This window comes from Eubalaena glacialis, chromosome 11 (assembly GCF_028564815.1).
Source record: "Eubalaena glacialis isolate mEubGla1 chromosome 11, mEubGla1.1.hap2.+ XY, whole genome shotgun sequence".
Lineage (NCBI taxonomy): Eukaryota > Metazoa > Chordata > Mammalia > Artiodactyla > Balaenidae > Eubalaena > Eubalaena glacialis.
In genome coordinates this window covers 112,882,987-112,907,976 of record NC_083726.1, presented here as the reverse complement: position 1 = coordinate 112,907,976, position 24,990 = coordinate 112,882,987, and the positions used below count along the sequence as shown (strand labels likewise).

The 24,990-nt window shown below is 51.8% G+C and overlaps 1 protein-coding gene across 1 annotated transcript in view; it reads left to right on the top strand.

Annotated features, from left to right (window-relative positions):
• The first annotated feature begins 12,721 nt into the window (after positions 1–12,721).
• CCND2 (cyclin D2) overlaps positions 12,722–24,990 on the top strand; it is a 28,117-nt gene continuing 15,848 nt past the window's right edge. Inside the window, exons 1-3 of the mRNA XM_061205874.1 lie at positions 12,722–13,186; positions 14,966–15,181; positions 17,750–17,909. Coding sequence (XP_061061857.1) covers positions 12,992–13,186; positions 14,966–15,181; positions 17,750–17,909 — 571 coding nt within the window. The 5' untranslated portion in view covers positions 12,722–12,991. The remainder of the gene's footprint in view (positions 13,187–14,965; positions 15,182–17,749; positions 17,910–24,990) is intronic.

Sequence of the window (24,990 nt, the reverse complement as noted above, 5' to 3'; positions counted from 1 at the left end):
GTATGAAATACATTAATAATTCCATGGACTCCTAGAGCTGCACTGATTCTGAGAGAACACAACACAGTAGAGTTTAACAATAATAATAATAACTCCACTTAGCTTTATCTCAGTGCTTAATAGCACGCCAAAGCACTGTGCTAGGTACACTACAAACATTTATTCCTTACAACCACTCTGCTATGGATATTATTATCCCAATATTACAGAGGAGGACATCTAGGCTCAGAGTCAATAAGTGACTCATCAATCTCCTTGTAACATGCTATGTTGCAATGGATTGCAGAAGAAGCTCTTTAAGTGAGCAGAAATATGCCTCTTTCTAACGTTTTATCAGAATCACTCGTTTTGTTCCCTGGGGCCACAGAACATAGATAAGGTAAGATCACCCATAGTTTAACTCACCCAACTCATAGATGAGAAAATGGAGTGCAGTTTGGGGTTTCATTAACAAAACCAGCCTCCAGAAGATGGGATAACCATTTTCTCTTTCCTGTCTAGACTAGTATGTCCTCAGTGGTACTGGGGGATGCCTCAGTGGTACCAGGAAAGTGGAGTGAGAGGAGCCAAAGGGTGGCCCAGGGCTGTAGTGTGTTTTTCTGTGACCACCTTGATGATCTGCAGGTTTCTGAAGTTGTTCCAAGCTGCTCCTTCCCATTAGTGACACATTAAGAAAGATACCACACTTTGAGATGGAAATCAATGAACTAGTCAGGATCCAGAGGAGGGCAGCCCGCTAATGAGGGGCCAGCATCCAACAAAATAGCTGAAGAGAAATGGATGAAGGGATGGCAACCTCAAATATCTGACCAACTGTCAGTATAAATGAGGGAGACAGCTAGTTCTGTCTTGTCCCAGTGGCCAGAGACAACATATGTGGGAAGAAATTGCCTGGAAGCAGGTGGTTTTGGGCCCCTGACTAGCTTTCAATGACTTTGAGTAAGTCATCGAACCCCTCTGTCTTTCAGGATCCTAATGGCACATGGTTCTTGGGAAGATCCTATAAGGCAAAGCACCTAGCTCAAGGCCCATCAATAGTAAGCAGACACACACCAGTGATGCTGATGGAGCATCTTGCTCAATAAGAAAGAACGTATAAACTTAGAACAGACAATGGGGATAACTTAGAGGACATGAGTTCCTCATCAGTAGAATATTTGAGCAAAGACATCACTTTTATCTGTCAGGGATGCTCTAAAGGTGTTCCTCTGTGATAGATGGGGGTAGGGACTGACAACCTTAAAATGTGGTAATCCCATAAGGGTCTTGCCCCAAGTTACACAGCCTATGGCATAATGGGGACTAGATCCCACCTCTCCCAACCCCAAGTCTAGTGCTTTCTCCATGACCCTATATACCATATGTTTAAAAAAATTACATAGAACACTGTCCAGAAACTCTCCCAAACGTAATTGCTTATTAATTACTACCAGTTTCTCTTTCTCAGTAGCCACACTTTTAAGAAGGAAACATGTCTACAAACATATAATTCTATAAAGCAAATAATTTACATCTAAGTGGATTTTGGTGGAGTACAAAGAACTCCAATGAATGAAATTTGTCACATGTTCAAAGCAATGAAAAGTGAGGAAGAAAAGTGCAACAGAGCAGAAAGCTTTCCTTGCTTACTCCTAGCTATTAGGACATGCCAGAAAGCAAGGAGCGATATCTTGTCTAAAGATTGCAATGCTGGGAAATTTGCTTTGTTCTCTTTTCACCAAACAAGCTACCTGATGCCCCATGAGTTCCATGTAGCTCAGAATAAGCCTGATTGAAAGAGGCCCACAGTCTCTGAGCTGTCACTTAGTCAGACCACCTAAAGAAGGATCTGGAAGTTAGGGTCCATCCAAAACTCTATGTCAATATGTGCTGTAAGGGGGGTTGTGTTTGACTCGTAGGAATAAGCACTAGGTTAGTTTAACTTTTGTGCTGAGATTTTCTTAAGCCCCCTGGAACAGTGCTATATTCCGTATATTTTCACATTTCAAAAAGTTTGAAGGCTGCCATCCTATTCTATTGACTTAGGACAAGGAAAGGAGTCTTTCCATCAGCTGACAACACGCAGCAAATGCTTGTCTATATAAGGAAGTGAATTTAAAAGGTTTCAATCCATGAGAGGTTAATATCTCCCAGATACCTATGGAGTGAGAATACATATACCTAAATCCACAAGTTAAGAATTTTTTACGTAAAACATAAAATACATAAAAGGTGCTATAAGATATGATTCTTATTTTGGTGATGATGATGATGATGATGGTGATAAAACCAGAGGAACTTTAGAAATTTAGGGCTGAAAGGGAACTTAATGATCATTTACTCCAGCTAGCTAATTTTATAGATGAGGCAGGAACATCAGAAATGGAAACATTATGTACCCAGTGTTCACTGCAGCGCTGTTCACAGTAGCCAGGACATGGAAGCAACCTAAGTGTCCATCGACAGAGGAGTGGGTAAAGAAGAGGTGGCACATATATACAATGGAATATTATTCAGCCATAAAAAGGAATGAAATTGTGCCATCTGCAGAGATGTGGATGGACCCAGAAACTGTCATACAGAGTGAAGTAAGTCAGAAAGAGAAAAATATCGTATATTAACGCATATATGTGGAATCTAGAAAAATGGTACAGATGAACCTGTTTGCAGGGCAGGAACAGAGACACACATATAGAGAATGGACGTGTAGACATGGTCAGTGGGGGGACAGGGGGTGGGATGAATTTGGAGATTGGGATTGACATATATACACTACCATGTGTAAAAGGCATAGCTGGTGGGAACCTGCTGTATTGCACAGGGAGCTCAGCTCGGTGCTCTGTGGTGACCTAGATGGGTGGGATGGTGGGGGATGTCCAAGAGGGAGGGGATATATGTATACATATAGCTGATTCACTTCATTGTACACCAGAAACTAACACAACATTGTAAAGCAACTGTACCCCAATTACAAAAAAAAAAAACAACAAACAACTAAAAATAGAGCTACCATATAACCAGCAATCCCACTCTTGGGTATATATCCAGAGAAAAACTTGATTTGAAAGTATACATGCACCCCAATGTTCATAGCAGTACTTTTTACAATAGCAAAGACATGGAAGCAACCTAAATGTCCATCGACATAGGAATGGATAAAGAAGAGGTGGTACATATGTACAATGGAATATCACTCAGCCATAAAAAGGAATGAAATTGTGCCATCTGCAGAGACGTGGATGGACCCAGAAACTGTCATACAGAGTGAATTAAGTCAGAAAGAGAAAAATAAATATCATGTAATATCGCTTGTATGTGGAATCTAGAAAAATGATACAGATGAACGTATTTGCAAAGCAGAAATAGAAACACAGATGTAGAGAACAAACGTATGGGTACCAAGGGGGGAAGGAGGGTGGGATGAATTGGGAGATTGGGATTGACATATATACACGACTATGTATAAAACAGCTAACTAATGAGAACCTACTGTATAGCACAGGGAACTCTATACTCAATGCTCTGTGGTGACTTACATGGGAAGGGAATCCAAAAAAGTGGGGATATATGTATATGTATAGCTGATTCACTTTGCTGTACAGCAGAAACTAACACAACATTGTAAAGCATCTAGACTCCAATAAAAAGTAATTAAAAAAAGAAAAGAAATGGAAACATTGACGCTATCCCCAGGTCACAGTGCTGGAACTAAAATGTGTTCATTCTGACCCCTAGCCTGGTGCCATTTCACCACCATGGTGCCAATGACAAGGACAATGTTTTCTGCATCTATTTTAGGAGACGTCTGAGCTTAGAATCAGACGTCTACATTCTGCTCTGTGAACATCTGGGTGATTCAGGACAAGTAAATGATCCACTCTGACCTCAACTTCCCTAACCAGAGGAGTGAAATGCTAATCAATAGTCTGTCAGATTCAGGGAGGGTTCATTCAGACGAGAAACAGATGCTCTGGGAAAAACAGCTACTCAAAGAAAGCACTGCTCGCAGTCTGATGGACCAACAAGGGGTTTGGCTACTTTAAAAGGACTGACCAAACCCTAGACATGTAACCCAGACATCCAATCAACAAGTTCCAATAGTTTATTAAGAACAATATTCAAGAAAAATAATTTAAAAAACTACTATGCAATCCAAGGAATAATTACTTGCCTAGACTGAGTTTTAAAGAAAAGATAAATTTCCATGCCCCTGCGTTAAGGTAGGTGGTGTAAGATGGGTAAAACATGGCATCTTATTCTATGCCTTTTGTTCTATGTTTTATTATTTTCTTAAAGCATTCATGTATAGGATGTTAATTCTTTCCCAGGCTTGATCCCTAGATAACGGGCTTGTTAGGGAAAGGGACTGTTTTATTCAACTCTTTTTCCTTCCTGCCAGCCTTACAATACATTCACTGAGTGTCTAACTACATACCCACGACATCCCCGATGCCTAGCACACTGTTTGGCACTTGGTAAGGACTCAGCTTGTACCAAATAAATGTAAGAATAAAACACAAAAGCCAGAAGCAATCTCCAAAGCACAGAAACCTCTGCATATTTGACTCCTTCATTAAAACCATTTGAATTTTACCTTACAAATCTGAAGCGTGCCCCCGACATGCTCTGATGTATCTGTGCAGAGACCTGTGATGTTATCAGTTTAGCACATATGTGATCGCTCAGCATGAATACCTTGATGAATACTATATAGAATTTCAACTGCAGACTCCTAGACACAGAAGGCATATTCTGTGACGGGCCAAAATGTCATGAGGGTCCACAGCCCGTTCCCCTGTTTCCAAGCAAGACTACATCTAATCTATAACAGAGAGCCAGGCTTCCCTAAATCTGAAAAGAGTTCCACTGAGTGAAACATACAGGCAGCCTAGGTAAAGTCCTAAGTGTCTAAATGGAAGGTCAGACCTTGATTTTTCGAGATAAAGTATGGTTTTCATCCCAAGTATAGCAAATTTCACTGGAGTTCGATTACCAACTTGCTTAAATCATTTGCTAGATGACATAAAATTGCGGGTAATTACACTACAAAGAGTAATTATCTGAATAATTTCCTTATACAAAGGCAAGTAAATTGGAGCCTTAGTCTATATTATGTTAGGGAAATTTTAAATTAGGTACACCATTTTATTTAAAAAAGAGAAACATTAGAAGAATATATATTCAGAAGTAGGGGGTAGAAAAGTTGCTATTCACCAGTTTATTGGAATTATACAAAAGGGAGCTCATGGGCTGCTACTTGAAACAACTAAATTTCCTGAGTTTAAATGATTTCAGGAAGACCTCACACACAAAATGGCTGTCCAGATGTAATGCATGATCTAGACTCCCCTCTCTCTCAAAATATTTCTTTAAAATGATATTTCATGATCCTGAAATAATTGGTGACTGTGAGATGCCAGATGTAAGACATTTCTTCCAAAATCTTACGTAAACCCATACCATTCTCTTTAGAACATCTTCCTTGACACCAGGAAAGACTTTAGGTCCTGAGTTTGCATTAGCTAGACGGACCACCTCGCTACTCTCAAAAATGGAAACATATGTGGGCACGATGAAGGTAAGGATTTGTAAGTTAGGCAAAGGAATTTTCCTGTTCATTTTTAATCCTGTGCATTTTGTTTTCTTCCCTTAAGCAATAGGTCTATTAAATTTTGGTGACTTTTTATTTTCAAAAGCACAAAATCGAGCCCTTTTGGTGTTGTTTCCCAGGACAAAAACCTAACTTCGGAATCCATTTCCTTACAATTCGATCACAATTTTTAAAGAAACATAAAGTGAAGGCTCACACACACTTATTGGAAGAGAAGGAGACAGCGGAATTATTATTATCTATTATCATCATCATCATTATTAAATAGGGCTTGAAGGAACACACCTCTATATGTCATAAAGAAAAAATTATTTGGTTTATAGCTGATGGGACCACAATGAAAGTGTGATTTGAGATGGCTAACAGCAGAAATAAATTAGGATTTTCTGTTCTAACTTCACCTTCCACATAAACCCCTCTCCTCTGAATTTGTGCTTTTCTAAGTTGTTTACACAATGCATAGGCGCAGACTTTGTTTCAAGTTCATGTAAGAGCAGATGCCCTTACTTCAGGCTGAGCAAAAAGGAAATGCATTCCTCCTAGGAGTCTAAATCCATCCTAGCTTGGATTGTCTAGCATACTTCTACAAACTGCTTGCTTTCAGGTCAATCCTAAAATAGAAAGAACATCTCTCTCCAGAGGTGAACATTTTAAAGATTATAAAACTTTAAAAACAATCTATTTCACATTTCAAATGAAAAATGCCAACAAAAGACCACCAAGAAAATAATTTTAGAAAAATTTTCAATCTCCCTCCTGAATTTTGCCACCAGGGAAAAAAGCCACAAACAACAACAAAAACAACCCAAAACCTCAACAAGAAAATTATGTCTCCCGTTTTTATTAATGAGTTTTTTAAAGTTTGGAGAATATGAATTCAGGGTGTTGCAGAGTTATGCTATAAACTATACTAACAAATGCTGGCCATCCTTGTGTTTAAAGGCTGAAAAATAAAATATGAAATAAGGACTATTTGTTAGAAATAGTTTACATTGCTTCGATTTGGTTGTAACTAATACACAGCTGAATAAAGCCACAAAATCAAAAGAATATTCAATCACACTAGGAAAGTGGACATTTTAAAGGCAAATGGACGTTTGAACTTGGGCAAAATGTTTATAAAAACATTTTCAAGTTTTACAAAACAAATAAAAATGACTATTGCTCCAGAAACATTTCTGGTACGGGTAGTCTTGACATTTTACTAAGGATTTAAACCTACAAAACGTTTAATATGACCTCCCCGAACTTAAGTGTCTAAAATGAAGCAGGAGTAAAATTTAAAAGACATTTGTCTTTTTGGTTTTTCAAACACTTCTTTGGCTCCTTCCCTTTTTTTTTTTCCTTCAATAATTTATTCTGTTTTTCTACCTTTGTACATACAAATCAAGTGTCCATCAAATCAGGCACCAAAAAGCAAAGCTCTCTTAAATATAGTTCACTCGGACTGACCTTCAACAGCAAGTATTGACATTTTCATTAATTTTAACTCTTTTTTCCCCCCAGAAGAAACAAAACAAAGTCTCTTGGGTCAGAACAGCAACCATTAAACGAAAAAGAAATAAATAATAAGTTAAAAATAGAGGGAATGTGTTAAAACGAAGCAAGAATGGTCATAACCAAAGTCTGTCATCTTCAAAAAGAAACAGTTCCAAACTTCATAACTGATTCAAACAGAAAGCTCCTCCTTTACATTTGAAACAAGTAATTCCACCTCACAAGCACATTTTCAAAGAAGCCCCTAGCTTTCTGCCTCTGATTCTTGCAACATTCTCTATACCTCACTGAGGTAAAACCCAGTTCACATTGACTATTTTTCTCCCAAATAGTCCCACAGAGCTCCTTGTAAATTTCAGTATACACTCAGCATTGTCACCGTGGGTTTTAAGAATGGCACACTTCTGATATCACCCCCCAGACTGAAAGATTAAAAAGACTTTGCCCACATGGAGAGGAAATGAAGGTGTGCGGACTCACTCCGCAGCTGCAGTGTTTAGCTCTTGGGGTCTAGAAGGTCCTCCACGAGCACGGACACCCTGGGGGTATCCAGCGAGTGGGAGGGGAGTCGCCCTAAACGCTTGCCCATTTATTTGTGGAACTCTTTTGACGGGCGTATTTCTAGACGGATTTGCTCCTAACAAAGTAAAATTCGTCCAAAACTGCTTCTATGCATCCTCGGGAGATGGATGTCACATGTAATTTTCACAGCGTCAGCCAACCCAGCTGGTATCGAAATAGTGGATGGGGCGGGGGGACCAGGGAGGAATAAGTCGCGCGTAAAAAACTGGCGTCCAAGTAAGTGCAGAACTCATTACCGAGGAACAGAAAGCACACCCACGTCTCCCTCGCTGGAGAGACGGCGGAGAGCTAGGTGGCGGCGCGTCGCGACCAGCAATCGCGATATTCAATCTGACGTCGCCAATGAGCGCAACTGGACGGCAACGCAAAGGAATCAGGTTTTCCCGGAGCTGAGAGCAGCTCGCGATTTCAAAGGGAGAAAACTCAGCTCCTCGTGGTGGAAGGTGCGGGGGCGCGGCAGGGAGGGCCTGGGAGGGGGTTGCCATTTGGCTCCGGGCGGGCGCGCACGGCGGGTCCCAGCGAGCCGGACGGCCGGGGGCGCGAGGCCGGAGCGCCCTCCGCTAGGGGCGGGCCACGCCGCCGCCGCCGCCCGCCCCCGCCCGCCCCCTCCCCCGCCGCTTCCTCTCGCTCTCCCAGCCCCTTCCCCCCACGTGTGGGTGACGTCAAAATTCCGCGAAAAAGCCGCGTGTTGGCTCCTCCGGCGGAGGCGCGATTCCGTTGCCCAGCGGGCCCCTCCCGGGCGCCGGAGGGGAGGGCGAAGGAGCGAGCCGGCCGGTTCCCTTTCCTCCCGGAGGCCGGGCCCCGCCGACGCCGGGGGGCAGACGCCCCCCGCCCCAGATCTTACTGGAAAAGTCACTTTTATAAAGCGAAGGCACTTCCAGGGCTATTTTCGGCCGCGTGAGGCAGCTGAATCAGACAGGAAGAGGGGGAAAGTTCGGGTCTCTTTACTTTTTATTTTTTTTCCAAGGGAGGGGAGGAAGATGCGAGGGGGGCGAACGGACGGCAGGCGTTCCTGACCCACGCCTGTCGCATCTGCCGCCCGAGGCACGCAGCCCGGGTTCAAGCTCGGACCCAGGGAGGGCGGCTGGAGAGCGCAGGCCGGCCCGTGTCTATCCCCGCAGGGTCTGGGCGCCCCGGGGCTGCCACGGGCGGGGAGCTGCCGTGCGGGGTCCCGGAAGCGCTCTCACACCTGGGTCCCAGTGCCTGGCGCGGGGAGCCACCCGGCGGCTCGTCCCCACCCACCTTCTGTCCCCGTGAGCTCCAGTTCCCGACCTGTCCCTCTTCCTTTCGCACATTTTCCCAATTTGCTTCTACTCCCTTCCCACTCCTTCCCATCCCCTCCTTCTGCACCTCCTCGGCTTCCTCCCTGGTACTCCGGGCTCCTGGAGCCGAGACTCGGACCCTTGGCCATCTACTTTCAAGTGACCGTCGGGTTTTCGGTTTTGACTGTCCGTCCATCCCTAAATGGAGAAATACACCGCTCTGCTCGGGGGGGGGGGGGGGAAGGGGGAGGGGGGAGTTAGGGGTGGCGGGGGCGCTTGAGCCCGAACTCACTCCCCTCCTCCCACCCCGCCAGAGCGCCCGTAGGGGACGTAGCCTGTAGCCGACGGCGGGATCACCTGGCTGGGCGGCATCCGCCAGGTGAGCTAGGGCGTAAGTGTGCTTAGCGTTGCAGGTTCCTGCAGAAATGTGCCTATAAACACCCTGCACCTACAGGGGTTTGTACACTTTCCAACCGAAACTCCAAAACGCGAGGGGTGGTGAGCCGGCCAGGGAGGGAATAAAAGTCCAGTAAAACTGACGTTCGCTAAAGGTTATCATTGATCCTACAAAGGGAAGTTTTTTTTCCCCCCTTGAGGGGTGAAAAAGGAATAAGGAAGAGCCAATATTTTGTGTTTTTTTTTTTTTTTCCCCTACAGTGACCAGTTTTGACTTAAAAGCCAGAGCACAGACGTTTGTTTTTTTTCTCTAAACCTAAGGCTACACTCAAAAGAAAATGCGCAGGTTTGCCCAGAAGGCAACGTGCCTTTTCCCGCGTGCGAGGAGGAGTGCTTTTTAGCAAGCAAAATTAAAGTTTTAACACATGGTCGGAGTGGCGACCAAAAGGGAAAACTCAGTTTCCAGTCCAAGCCTCGCGGAGACATTCCTGCCAACCTCCGCACCCTCGCACGCCCCACCCCGAGCCTTGGAGCCTGAACCACTGGGGGACGGATTCGCTGCGAGGTTGCAGTTCGGGAACAGTCCGTAATCGGAAGGGGAAGTCAATGGGGAACTTGAAGGGGCGAGCCTGCCACGCGGGGAGCGCCCGCACTCGCGGGTCTAGGTGGACGGAGAGGGCGGCGGGGAGAGGGGCATCCGCCCGCGCCCCTCCCCTTCACAGCCGCCTGTCCCCCGCCTCCCGGCCCCGCTCCCCGCCGGAATTTCTCAGTAAAGCCAGACGGGTTTGGGGTTGGGGGGAGGGAAGGGGAGAGGGGGCCCCTCGGCTCGCCGCTCCCGAGACTTGAGGCCTCACCACCCAGGTTTTCTCCCCAGGGTGGGCGAGGCCCGGAGGACGACCACCCGCCTCTTCCCCGCCCCCCGCTGACCCTCTTCAGGGGAACCAGGGCTCGGGATGCTTTCCCTGCAGGGAGGTGGAGAAAAGGCCGTGCTGGGTTAGTTACCAAGTGATGTCAAGAGGCTGGGAGCCCTCGCCGGCTTCTGTCCTTGCCTGTCGGGGCAGATTTATACTTTAAAAATACCTCTCTCGCCCACACTGCCCCCCACCCCCTACCCCTACAGCTTTCTTTGATCCGCTCAAAGGTGGCTGAGCTGAAGTTTGAGTAAGTCCTTTATGGGGTCTTAAAATGTTAAGTTCACGTATTTATCCGGAGTGACTCAAGGCCTGAGTCGGGAAGTCCACGTTGACTGAAATCAATAGGTGATTGGTGGGGACCCGCTGTCTTCCGAGGAACACCGTACTCAGCCCCGACTGTCATCCGCCGTGCGGGACTGTTTCATTTTGAGTTTGCAACTTGGGTTTTTCAGCGAGCTTTTTTTCTTCCCGAAAGCTAATGGCTTCCACCGCAATTAGACATTCTCCTCGCCCGCCCCTTCCCTCCCCTCTCTTTACATACAGTCGATTGGATACTAATTCCCGAGGCTATTGATAAGGTCGCCGGCGCCCCGGCCTCTCCCCAGCCCTCGCCCGCCCCTAGTCCCCGCTCTCCCTCCGCCCTCCCTTCCTTGGCTTCCTTTTGATGTAGCGGGGAACGCGTCCTACTAAAAAAAAAAAAAAAAAAAAAAAAAAAAAAAAAAAAAAAAAAAAAAGTAATCTGCCCGGTAACAATCAGCGCGCAGTAGCAGGAGACCCAGAGCTATTGGCTATGCAAATAGAGGGAGGGGAGACGGCGCCCCAAACTCTTACTCACCCTTTTAAAGCGATATCCCCCTTCCACCCACCCACCCACCCCTTCCGCCCCACCCTCGTGGAAAGGGGCTGGCCCCGGGGCCAGGGTTAATCGCTCGCACCTCTGGTTTATGCGCTCCCCGCCCTCTTTATTCCACCTCCCCCTCCTTTCAGAGAACAGAGCTCACAGCTCACCCAGCCTGCCCCCTCCCCCCGCTTGCCCTCGCGCCCCGGTTCGGGCCCCCTTTCTCAGCGAGGGAGGTCCTGGGCCAACCTCGGTGTCTCTCCAGAGACCCTACCCACGCCGCGCTTGGCGCACGTGCCAGCTCCGCCAGCGCGCCGCGGGCCCTGGGCCCACTCCCTTTCTTCCCGGAGTGAAATAGCACTGACGGGCAGGGTGGGGGGTGGCGGGAGGAAGGAGGTGAGGAAACGCCACCAGATCCCCTCTAAAAGCGGCTTTGACCCGAGGATGCATTGGAGCACGTGTCAGAGCCGACCGCGCTGGCTGCGTCTCCACCGTAGTTCCGCTCGCGGGGAGAAAGCCCTGGCTGCGAGCGACGCGTGAACCCGGAGGGTCCGCGAGGGTGCAGGCGAGGGACCCGGGGTGGAACTCTTGGGCCTCGGAGGAAAGGAAGGGGTGGTGTCGTTGGCGCCGGGGGAGAGAGGGGGAGCCAAACCTACCCCTCTTTCGCCCCTCTCCCCTCCTCCTCCCGGGCTATTTCCTAGAAAGCTGTATCAGTGTGGCCACGCTCGGCGCAGACACCTCGGGCGGCTTGTCAGCAGAGGCAGGGCGAGGAAGCGGGTTTTTCCTGCGTGGCCGCTGGCCGCGGCGGAACCGCTGGTAGCCCTGCCCCCGGCCTGCGGCGGCTCGGGGCGCCTCCCCGCGTCTCCCAGTGGCGCCTGCGGCGCCCCAAGAACGGGATGGTTTCTGCTCCTGGGTCACATTCTATCACGTCGGAGAAGCGCCCCCTCCCTCCGGACACTCACCCCTCCCCCCCAACACATCTGCGGGGGGGCGGGGGCGGGGGTTGGAGTGGGCGCCGTAGTTCTGGTCCCTTTAATCGGGTTTTGGAAACAGCTTCAACATGATCAGGAACATAAATTTCAGGGACATAACCTTTTTCTCTGGGTATGCGAAGTTGCTGTTTTCTCAAATCGCTCTCTTTCTTTCTCACGTAAGGGATCTATTTCTCAATTGTCTGAGCCCACCTCATCTTCAAGTAATCTACCCGTCATTCCTGGATCTTAAAATACATGGGCGGGAGTATTAGGATAAGTTTTGAAGCAGCCAGAGTCGGAGGGTCGTATTTTGGCAGGATGCACCTACAGAATGTGCGCAATTAGAGGAAATAAGTAGGAATCGGTGGGGTTTTTTTTTTGGTGGGTTCCCCTCTCCGGGGCCCCTGGCTTGCGGGGCTGGATAGAGGGAGAGGGCCTCGGAGAGCTAAGGAGAGGGGGCCGGGGGGCGGGGGACCGCGTTTGAAGTTTGGTCGGGCCAGCTGCTGTTCTCCTTAATAACAAGAGGGGAAAGGAGGGAGGGAGGGAGAGACTGAGAGGAGGAGGGGAGGACCGGGAGGGGAGGGAAAGGGAGGAGGAACCGGAGAGGGGGGTGAGGCGAGAGGGAGGAGAAGTAACTGCCCAGCCAGTTTGCGTCACTGCCTCGGAGAGCAGAGAGCAGAGCGAGCTGGGGAGAGCAGACAAGTTTGAAGGGGAGGGCAGGCAGAGTCAGCAGCCCCCGGGGCGCTCCTCTCCCACCGCCCATCCCTTTCCCCTCTTCTTCCCCAGCTTCCCTCTCTGCCCTTCGCTATTTCCCCGAAAACCCCTTATTTAGCCAAAGGAAGGAGGTAAGGGGAATCCTCTCCCCTCTCCCTCTCCAAAAAACCCCCCAATTTTCCAGTCCGGAGATCGCAGGGGCGCGAGTGGGCACCCAGCTGGCCATGGAGCTGCTGTGCGGAGAGGTGGACCCGGTCCGCAGGGCCGTGCCGGACGCCAACCTGCTCCACGACGACCGCGTGCTGCAGAACTTGCTGACCATCGAGGAGCGCTACCTTCCCCAGTGCTCCTACTTCAAGTGCGTGCAGAAGGACATCCAGCCCTACATGCGCAGGATGGTGGCCACCTGGATGCTGGAGGTAGGTCTGCAGGCAGGCGCACCGTCCGTCCCCGCCCGGACCCCAGGCCCCACGCGGGGACCCTGAACCTGCGAGAGGGCAGCCTCCGCGCCCGCCTCCCTGCTGCTGCGCGAGAGGTTACCCCGTGCCCTCGGCGAGACGCGTGGCTTCCTTTCTGTTTCTTGCGGGGTGCAAGATTAACGGGGGGAGGGGGAGAGGAGGGAGGAGGCAAATCTGGGAGCAGCGAGGCTGTCCCGGGGCGGGGGTGGGGGAGCATCCCGCGCGCGGGTGCCTGCATGTGGCTGCCTCCTCTCCCCCCCCCCCAACCCCGACCTGTCTTTTGCGAAGCCGAGGCTGCTTTCGGTGCCTTGAAGAAGGGAGTAGGAGCGGGAAGCCGGGACCCCAAAATTAAAAAATCAGCCCCCCCCAAAGGCCAGGGCAAATTCGTCCTAGCCTCGGGTCCCCCCCCCCCACCCCCCGCCTGTGGTCGCGACTCCGCGTTGGCACTTAAGGGGGGAGGGCGGAGGGCGGAGGGAGGAGAAGAGAAATGGGGAATTCAGGAGCCCCGGAAGTCACACTGAAGAAACGTGTGTTTTCGGGGAACCCAAAAGAACCACTTCTTTCCCCTCGCTCCGAACCGTCGCGGACCGAGCCTTGTGCCCACGTCTGCACGGCTCCGGACCTGCCGTGGTTTCGCCATGTTGCTTTGTAAACTCGGGGTGGAGAGGCTGGAACGCGTCGCCCGCTCCCCCTCGCACCCCACTATCCCGGCCCCCCACTTCTGATGGCGCCCTCGCCCCCGATCCCCCCCTCCCTCACGAGGGTTACTTACGTTTCGGCCTTCAGTTTCCTGGGTGCGGAGATCTGGGTGGGGTGGGAGGGGGGAGGAGGTGTGTGCAGGGGGGATAGCGGGTCCCCCCCGAAGGAGAGGCCGGAGCCCCCCGCGCCTCTCTCCGGCGGCTCCCCGTCCTCGTCTGTCCCCCAGCTCTTCGCCACCGTCCCCGGCCTCTGCCCTTGTGGGCCGCGGCCGGACACTCCCGCCGCCGCGCTCACCCCTGCAAGTTTCCCCCTCGGTATCCAAAGCCCCAGGGGTCGCGGTCCAGACCTTCCCGGCACCCCAAACCTCCGCTGCGGGTAGCCTGGGTCCTCTGTGGGGTTTTCACGGCGAAAGGGCTTGTCTGGGGTATTTCCTCGATTTTTAATTATTTTTTGAACCCGTCTCCCCTGCTCCGACTCCGGCCGCCCAGGCTGCGCGGCGCTGGCTCCCTCCGCCCTCCCCCCGCTTCCCCACCTCTCCCCACCCACCCCCCCAAATGCGGCGCCTGGGCCGCGGGGACTGCCCCCGACAATTTTTTCAATTGTCGGGAATGATAGAGCAGGGTCTGGGGGTCCGAATGAGACCAAGAACGAGAGCCCCGGAGCCTCCAGAATATTTTTATTGATTTTTTGAAAAGATGACGAAATCCAAAAAAGAGAGTGAGTGCGAGCGAGCGGAGCGGTGAGCGGCCCACGGGGGCGGCGGGGCCGGAGCTGCTGCGCCCTCGGCCTCGGGGTCCTTAACCCACCTCTCCTTTGAGTTTTTAGGCTCCCGGGGAGGACCCCAGCGCGGATGGCCATTCAGATTGACCCCAATTTCCTCGCCTTCATTCTGATCGCTTATTCTACTCCCCTCCCCCTCCCCCCCTCCCCCGACAAATTCAGTATTTTTGTCGTTTCCCTAGACTGTGCGGTTTCCTTTTTTTCTCTTTTCTTGATACTATGGTCTCCCCCCACCCCGACCCTGTCCCACTCGTGTCATAGGTCTGTGAGGAGCAGAAGTGCGAAGAAGAGGTCTTTCCTCTGGCCATCAATTACCTGGACCGCTTCTTGGCCGGAGTCCCAACTCCGAAGACCCATCTGCAGCTTCTGGGGGCCGTGTGCATGTTCCTGGCTTCCAAGCTCAAAGAGACCATCCCGCTGACCGCTGAGAAGTTGTGCATTTACACGGACAACTCCATCAAGCCTCAGGAGCTGCTGGTAATGACTGCCTCCTTCCTCCCTGCCTTTCTGCTCTCCCCTATCCTAATAATATACTTTGATGCCGCTGCTCCCGGAACAGATCCATAGGACCCCAAATTACCCATCACTGAAGTTTTCACACTTCTGGGAACTCTTTTAACACGAGGCTCCTTGTGTTCCTACTGTGTGCTGGGCTCTGTGCGAAGTACCGAGACTCCACCCATGAATAAGATCCTCACTCAGGGAGATTTGTGTTGGTGAGATTCATTTGCAGTGTGTGCGCGCCCGCTTGCGTATGCAGAGGCGGCATGAAACTCAGTGATAAAATATTTTAATTAAATTCCAAATTTTCAATCGCTGAATTACGAGACAGTAATCAACTTCTCACATGATTCTCAAATACACATGTGGCGTGTCTCCTAAGAACCGGGAGTTCAAAGGTAGGTCTTAGGCACCTCTTAGAGTCTCAAGATACCCGCACATAATAGCTGTTAACTAAAATTGGCTTTTGAGCAGAGTCAAATTGGGCCCTTTGTCAGAGGGTTGGGAGGCCTGGATTCCTGTCTCCGGTGGGGCTGTTACCTCTACATAGACACGGGGTCCTGTCTGGACTCTGGTTTCCTGCCCGCAAACCTTTCTCCCACCCAATAGGACTCTTTGCCCCTGTAGCTTCATTCCTAAGACGGCCATGTGGCAGCAGCGTGGCATTGGTTGGGCGGCTCCAGAGGCCCACCTTCAGTGATCTGCACAGCCTATCTCCCAACTGTTTGGAAAAGGGGCCCCCTCTTCCCACCCCCTCCTCCTCCCCCTCCCTGCTGGCCAGGCCTGCACTAAGTCCACAGGGCCCGGGACTGGCTGCCTGAACTGAGCTCTTTGTGAGAGGCCTTCCTCCCTGAGGCTGTGCTGCCACCTAGCGGCAGACATGTGCAAGGATGGGGAGGAATCTCCGAGAATGCAGAGGGGCATGAATGACCTCACCTTTGAACAGTTGCCAGATTTCAGCTGCTTCTGGTTTGGTCCGAGAGGCCCAGAAAGGTGCTTTCTTCTAGGAGATCTGCTTCCTTTAATAATGGTACAAGTCGAGTGGTTTATACTCACATTCCCCCGTGAGAAGGAGAGCTGGAATTTCAAGCCATCTTGGAAGACACTGACTGTTTAGTAGTCTATCTGGGTTTTCACCCCCAGCCTCCCGTAAAAAGCCAAGGCAGACTTGAAAGCAGGTAAAGAGAGCATGGTTAAAATTGGGATCCAGTTATAGTTCTCATGGGAGACGAAGAAAACGAATCTTCCTTTTGCCTCATTGTTTCAACATGATGGGGGACTCGGGTAATTTTCAGAGCGCCCCAGTTTTTTTCCAGGGGCTTGCCAAGCTAATTTATATTGCTGCAGACAAATCTGCCTTTTTCCGGTCTCTGTCTCTTTATCCCAGAAGCTGAGAACTGGAGGAGTCCTCCTATTTTACCAACAAGAAAGCCGAGGCCAGGGAAGGGGAGGGAATTGGCCCAGACCGCACAGCCAGCCGGTACTGTGGGTCGCAGGCAGAATAGGGCTCTGGTGGCCGGCTTAGCAGGCGGAAGACAGTCGGGATCTTGGGGTGAGTGGGGGAACGGACGACACTGGTAAGCTGGTCGCTCCTTCTGTGGATGATGATAGATCGATAGGCCTGTTTTTCCCTCTGACTGCACGTATTTTTAAGGCTTTCTCTTTGGCTTGTTTCCCTTTGAGCACAGTTCCCCCCAACGCATCCCAACAAGGGAGAGAAACAAGGTTTTTCAGTAGGTGGGCTGCTGGTGAGAGGCCCACAAGAGACAGGGTTGCATGGTGCCAGCATTTGGGCTTCAGGCTTCTATGACCTTGAACAAGGACCTTCACTCTGCCCTGAATCACCTCCAGCTGCACAATGGGGTTGCCAGTGACCATGCGGTCCTTCAGTCATGGTAACAAAGGCCTGTGAAACATTTAAGTGGAAGGGTGCCCCGTGCCTGAGTATCATTTCCCAAGATTTCTGCATTACGTGTCCAGGGGAAAGTTTTAGCAGCAGAGAGAAAAATGGCACTTTTTGGCACCAACTACAAGCAAGCTAATTGGTTGCCAAGGATTTGGGCCAAGAAACCTAATTTTGAGCTTTAGTCTGTGTACATCATTTTTCCACGAGGATTAAAAAGACTATTAATCTGGTGATAGATATACAATAAATTGCTACCAAAGGGCTACAATGACCTTGGCGTTATCTTACTGTAGATTCAAGCTTCTGGGTGGGCGGACAGAAGCATCCCCCTGGAGTGCAAGTCAGGGTTGGGTGTGGGTCGGGGAGCTGGAGAGGCAGAGAAATAGAAGAAAGTACCATCTTGGCAACAGCTACCTGGGCTCATTATTTTCAGTGGAGCCTGACCTTTGAAGCCTAAGAGGAGCCGTCACCCACTTCAAAGCTTTAGGGCCACTCTGATAAACGGCCCCGCCTCCCAATCTAGCCGCGTGTCCTAATGAGAATCGTTATGAAGACTGGTCTGGATGCCAAGCCCCCAGTCCCGGATGCCAGGTCAGCCTGTGGGTTTTATACTCTTCCCTTCCTCCCTCCGTCCCCAGGAGTGGGAACTGGTGGTGCTGGGCAAGTTGAAGTGGAACCTGGCGGCCGTGACCCCCCATGACTTCATCGAGCACATCCTCCGCAAGCTGCCTCAGCCCAGCGAGAAGCTGTCTCTGATCCGCAAGCACGCTCAGACCTTCATCGCTCTGTGCGCCACTGGTAAGAGCTGCTGGAGCCCAGTGGGGGCCGGGTGCTGGGGAGGGCTTTGCGGGGGGGGGGATTCAACGGGAGGAGGACCGCAGCCCTAACTTCCAGGGATTGGGGGGTCGAGGGGAGGGGGGTCCCAAGTAATCTAGAGTCCAAGGTTTCATTCCTGGGCTGTTTTCTTCCTTCCTTTATCTCAGCTGGTATATTTTCTCTCTCTGCCAAACTCATAAATGGTTTATGAGAACAGGTGTGGTGAGGGGGAAAAAAAAATAGCGCCCGTTAAAATATTCTTTATGGTGTCTAAAGTGCTCTTTGAAGATTATATATACTGCCCTCTGGTCGTGTTTCAATCTTTCATCTTTGGAGGAAAAGGATGGCTTGGAGATAAGCCCAAGAGGAAATTTGGAGGGGGGCGGGATGCAAATATAGGTCTGAGGAACGCTGTCAAGATAAATACCGCCTGCCTTGATAAGTGGTAAGGGAGGCCAGAGGAATTCTTTTGGCTGCAGGGCATTTACTGCCTTCCGGCTGCTTCTTCTCCAGGGTTCGGGTGGACATGTGGGGTTTTCAGCAAGGACCGCTTCCTGAGCCTGGGCTCTGCTGCCCTCCCTCCACGTGTTGGGGTTTTGATTGCAGCCTTTAACACTGCAACCGCCTTTTCATGTTAAGAGCTCTACACCCACCACGTTGATCCCGCAATGGATACATAGTCCTTGTTGGCCCGTTTGCTTTGCAATTAACTGATAAACTAAAGGCAGTGGTTCGAGGCAGTCTCATCACACTGAACTTTGGCCAGTTTCCGCCATCTTTTTATCCCCCCCCCCCCCCCCAACGGTAGTGGCCATGGGAGAAACTCCGGACCCATCGTCGGCCAGGGTAGAGCGTCAGGCGTTCATATTTTTCACAATCAGAAGTGTTAGGGAAAGAACTTGCTTGGGTGGATCTTCCCCCCCCCACCGGGTGAGAGGGCGGGGTTCACGGTTGCCAGGAGTATGTACTGGAATTGCAAAGGTGGGCCTGGGGCTTGACTTCTTTCAGTATCTTGTTACATGTTACTCTGGAGCTTGCGAAGATGAGCACATTATCTGCAATAGTGTTCATGCCCTGTTCATGGTCAAAAGGTCGGGCTTTGCTACTTACCACCCCGCGACCTCTCTGAACCTTTGCCTCTTCATCTGCAAAATATGCCTATTGACACAGGATGCTCTTACAGCCTTTTCAGGTGGTTAGGAAAACGGACATCAGAAGAGAGATGATGTACAAGGAGGTCCTTTGTCAACCAGGCAAGGTGTAGGCGATGTGCCCTGGTACTAAATGTGAAAATGTCTCCGATTCTGACTCTTTTAACTGAGTGGATACAATGACTTTCCTAACCCTAACCCTGCTACCCCCATCTGAGTTTAGCAGGACGCCGTGCTCGGGCTTTGCGGGCTCAGATGCAGGGTCCAGCCCCCCACTGTGGATCCCAGAGCAGGCTTTCCGTCCCTGAGCTTCCCAGATCCAGGCCCAGCCTCGTGGAATGTCCGTGTCCTGTGCCTTTCCTGCAGCCCTGGGGGACCATTCTTTGCCCGTGATTCTCGCTGCCCTGCAGACCGTAGCCCTTCTTCTTCCTCCCCTTCTGCTGTCTGGCCTGGCCCCTAGAGGTCAGCCCCTCATTGACTTGTCATTTTGTCTCCCAGGCCCCGCTGTCCCTTCCTCTCCATTGTGATGATTCACTGTGGAGAAGGGGTCAACCAGCCCTTTTCTCTCTAGGATGGCTGACCCCTGACCCTGCGCTCCCCCATCGCCCAGCTGTCGATAGCCAGAGCTCTGCTCTGACCTTGTCTCTTAACGGACGTACCTTTTGGGGTCCATCCACCCACTTCTCCTCGCTGATCTCTGACTCGGGTCGGGAGGGTGGGTGGAGTGACCCAGGCCAAAGGAAGATTCCCCAGATTGCCTAAAGGCCCATTCTCTAAAATTCTTCTAAAAGAAGGCTACTCCTGGCCTTCTTGGCCAGGTCCTTGGGGCAGCTGCCACGTTTGGGGCCCGAGGAGGGAGCCTGGGATTCAGGGACGGGACAGAGGTCTGAGGGGAGGCAGAGGAAGTCGGGAAGGCTGCCTTTTGAGAGAGGAGCTAGCCTGGGGCAGGGGCAGGGGAGGATGGGAATGAGAACTCCTCCAGCCGGGTACTGAGCGCCACGTGTGGACCGCTCAGAGCACAGGGAGGGTCTCAGACGTTTCCTGGGTCTAGAGGGGATGAGCCTGCCCGAGAGGCATTTCTTTCCCTGATCTGCCCTTGACTGTGTCTGCGTGGCCGAGTCACGTGGCATCTCGCTGCCTGGGGTTTTAGGGCCGCGGGCCTGACGGAGTAAAAGCCAAGGGGCTTGCTTTTCTTGAGGGGAACACCTTCCGGTTAGATGAGATGCCTCGTTCTCGGGCCAGGGTGTGAGGAATGGGTGCGTGCCTAGGACAGGCCGGCAGGAGTTACAGCAGCCCAGGTCCTGCTCCGTTCCCCCCCAGGGATCCTGGACGTTCTGCCTTGGAGCTCCAGGAGCACCGGCAGCCAGGGGCAGCGACCCTGGGGCTGTGTGGCTAGTTGAGGGGGAAAGCTGCTTGTGAAAGAGCTGGCGGTGGTCCCGCAGTCCGTGGAGAGTGCCTGTGTGTGAAAGGGGAAGAAGCGGGAAGGGCAGGGCTGTCAGTCCTCCTTCCCGGGGCTTGAGGCTTCACATGCTGGTGAGACGGAGAGAGGTGCCCTCTTCCCTCCCCTGCTCAGCCCTGAACAGCCTCTGGGGCGGGAACTCTGGCTGGTGCTGGTCAGTGGAGGCCATGGGGTGAGGGGGAGCCCTTCATAACTGCCTTCCCTAGAGCTTTGGATGCTGGGCAGCAGACCGTTCTAGCAACCCCTGGTGCCGCTCTGATGGCAGAGCCCCCAAGTCTGCCAACGAGGAAAGAGACCATTGGGATGACTCAGGATCGCACGCCGGCGTGGGGGAGATTCCTGATGCATGACATCATGCTGAACAGATGATTCCAGTTAGTTTAGAAGAGCCAGTGGCGTTGAGTTTGAACTTGGCGCGGGCGGGGGTGAGGGAGGACGTGTTTAGCCTCCCTACCCACGGCACCCCGCATCTCTCTCTGTGCCTAGGGGCCCCCCACCCCGAGGTGCTGCCCTCAGCTATCCAGGCTCCCTGCCCAGTGGGCCTGGGCCCCAGGGATGGTGATACCCCAGTGCTTCCCCGTCCTCCTGGCTGTACCTAGATGTGTCTCGTGACGCTTCATCCCTGGGTTATAGCCAGACAGTGGTGGCCCAGAGAGGGTCCACGACTTGGCCCCTGATCCAGAAAGGGAGGTCTGCCTGGGTGGTTGGAAGGTGGAAGGAAGAATGGAAAGCCCTTTCCATCTGCGACCCAATGAGTTCCGTTCACCGAGCAGTGGTCACGGGGCCCCGGGGAAGTGGACTGTTGAACCGGGAGTCTCAGTTCTTCCGTACGTGGGGACGGGCAGCTTGATAGGGCCCATCTCACTTCCCACCTGGCTGTAAGGTGGGTGAGGAGCAGGCTGAGGGCCCTCGTCCAGCCCCCCACCGGCTCTGGCCTTTTAAAGCCCCACCTGAGGCAGGTTGGAGGAGAGGGGGAGAAGGGCATCCCTGGTTCTCTCCCCCTCCGAGCGAGCGCCTCTCGCCCCCTGGTGGTGAACAGAAGCACAGCGGTCACGCTTGCCGGTCAAGGCCTCGGCCACCATAGTCAAAACAATGGGGATAAAGCCATCCCCAGGGCCATGTAATCTGTGGTTTCAAACCCGCTTAGCTCAGAACGCTTCCTTCAGTGAAATCTTACCAAGTTGATGAACGTGGAGCAGCTCTCCGGCCCTTGTCCAGATTAAGGAGCCCAGCGGGTCCCCAGGAGGTCCTTGGGTGGTGAAGTGTCTCTGCAGGGTCCCACAGTGGGCTGGGGCCACAGACGGGAGGGGTTCCCATCTCCTGGACTCCTGAGCCTGGGCTCCTTCCTTTGGGCTTTTCTCCAGCCTCTGATGGGAAAGATGGCCGTGTATTCCCAGTGGGGCGTGGGCGGTGCCTCTGAAGAGCTCTTTACCTGCTGGTGAGTCTCAAAGTGCACTGGGGTGCAGCGTCCAGATGCCTCTCTCCATCTTAAGCCCAGGCCCGGCATCAGACGTTAGACAAGTCACTTAACCTCTCAAGGTTTCATCGATTCATCTGTAAAAGGGAGTGTCTTGAAGCAGGTCAATTTCACCTTGTTTTTTGTTAATTCTTTGCCAAGTAAGCAAACAGTAGGAACGCTGCCTGGGCTGGTCGGTGGAGCTGGGGTTCCCCGTGAGGCCGCTGCTGGCCTCACCGAGAAGGTGGAGGTCAGGTCAGGGCTGCTGGGGTGTGGGGCCTGTTCCTTGGCTCTGGGTGACCCCAGCTGAATGAACAGTCCGACTTCTCTTTCATTCCTTGTGTGCTTGTGCCCTCTTTCCATCCCCCTGTGAGGCCTCAGCTTCTCCCACTGCTGACAAAGCAGCAGGAGGCAGTGGGGACACGATGAGGCCGGTTCTGCGACACACACACACACACACACACACACACACACACACACACACACACACACACACACACACACACACACACACACACACACACTCTGAGAGTGAAAGAGCCTCAGGGCGGCCAGAGCAGAGCCCTCGTTCTCCCCGGCCTTGCTCTGCAGGGCCTGCTGTTTCCCCGCATCCCTGCAGACGCTGAACAGAATCGCCGACAGTCAGAATTGCCCACCCCAATCCCACAGCGGGCCCCTGGGGTAGGAACACTGGGGTGATGACAGTGATGCTGGTGGTGGGTGTTGTGGATTGTTTACCAAGAGCCAGGCACTGTTCTCTTAGTTGAATCCTCAGAACTACCCTATGAGAGTATAATTATTATCCTTATCTGTGGGTGGAAAAATGGAGGCTCAGAGAGGTCAGGTAACTTGCCCACCTTCACACAGCTGGTAGGTGGTAGGTCACCAGCCTCTGTGGCCTCCACCTTCCAGTGCTTGGAGCTGCTTGGCCCAAACCCTTCCCACCTCCTTTGGGGAATCCTTCTAAGTGTGTGTCTCTAATGCTCCTATCCACGTGGGCACCTCCTTTCTTTGAGACGTTTCTTTAGAAGTCACCTAGCCATTTAGAACGTATCATGCTGTATTCTATTCATATGTCCCGTGTCTTGGAGGAATCATCATCCTATGCCTTGGGGGAATCATCATCGTGTTGCCTGGAACAGGGAGGAACACGTCGTAACTCGATCCGAATGGGTCAGATCAGCTCAGCTAATTGCCTCTCACTCTGCGGGGGCGGGGTGGGGGGGGTTCTTAGGAAGTCGCACACACTTCAGCTTTCCAGGTGGGCAGCTGAGGATGGGGATAGACCCTCACCACTGAGCACACCTACAGCACCAACGTAGAGCTTGTCAGCGTTTTTGACCAAGAGACTCAGAGATTTGGGAGAGATCGTTACTTGGTATTTTATTTTTGCAAAGATAAAATAACGTTTCCCCCACTGGATGGTGGGGAAATTTACATACATCTTTGTATTCTCCTAATTTCCCCATGTGCATGCATGTCGATGCATTTCTATTTATATATTTATGGACAGTTGCAGTCTTGATCATAGCACGTGCTCATGAAGCCTGATTTTATTTTTGCTCTCTCCCTCAAGTAAATAGTGTGAATCTATCTCCATCCAGTTCCATAGCCAAAAGTTTAAGGTTTCCAGAAATGGCTGAATGGGTTGGATGGAACTTTCCACAGGTGAGTGTGGAGGTTAGCTAACAAGAGCTAGTACAAGGACACGACCCTTCAGATGTTTTATTCAGGTGTTTTTCTCTCTGCCGTTTCCCCTACCAGCAGAGAGGGGGTGTCCCTGGGTGTGGTCTTGGGGCAGCCCCTGAGGCCATGCAGAACTGCTCGATGGAGAGAGATGTCTTGTGACTTTGCTGCCTGGGGGAAGCTGTGCTGTGTTCTATTGTCTCTTCCTTATTCTTTTCCTTGAGAGTCGTTTTTACTCCAGAGCCTTAAGTAAAAGCCAGTTAGAGCTGGAAGGCCCCGGGAAGATTAACCAGCCTACCGTCTTCCAACTTTTTGACCTAAACCATAAAGGAAGAAATACATTTTATAACGCAACTCAGGATAACTGTCAATGTACGTCAAATCGATACAGATGTTTTTTAAGGCAGTATTGACTCTCACTACTTGCATTACTTCCTGATACTTTCTATTCTGACATTGTTAGAATTGTTCTAACATTTTGTTCAACTCAACGACAACAAAAAATGCTGGTCACCACCTACAAATGAATTTCATGACCCTGTACTGAGTTGCAGGTGGAGGTTAGAAAAACTAACTAGTTAGTTCGCTGCTCTACCTCCACCCTCCTCGTAGACAACTGGGACTCCAAGGGGCTGGGAGGGAGGAAGTGACTCGCCCAGGGTCCCACGGGCTGGACCTGGCTTTGCGGGAGAGCCGGGCAGTTGTCGGGGCCCTAGAGGGGGTCACTGCCCTGCTGCTCAGCAGGGCCAGCCTGGCTTCCCTGGCCCTGTCGGTGCTGCCCAGAGGCTGCCGTGTTCATGCAGCCCGTGCTCCCCAGTTCTGGGGGGCGGGGCAGGGGACAGTGTCCCTCGGCATTTTCCCACAAAACGAGAAGGGAGGTACGATCCTCTCGGCAGCCCTAGGACCGTCCATCCACACGGCCTGACTGCCAGAGTTAATTCATTTGCTGGAAGTGGGAGTTGGGTTTGCAGGCAGCGGGATGCAAAGATAGGCGTGTGTGGGCTATGCTTCCTGGGCTGAGGCCTGGGGCAGGGGGGCCGGGGATCCCCTCCTGCCCTGCCCTTCCCTGCCAGCTGCTCCCACCCGGGGCCTGTGTGGGCCCAGGGCCACGGGCTGGCTGCTGCCTCTGCATTGTGAATGTCCCAGGGGGGGAGCTAACGAGGTTACTGGGCAGAGAAACACTCCTGTGACCCCATGTGAAGAGACCTACAGCAGAGCGGGAGGCAGGGAGGCTGGCTTCGTCACTGTCTGGGGACAGAGAAGGCTCTGGACGAGTTAGAGCACAGCAGGCTTTGGGTGGAATGGCGTAAT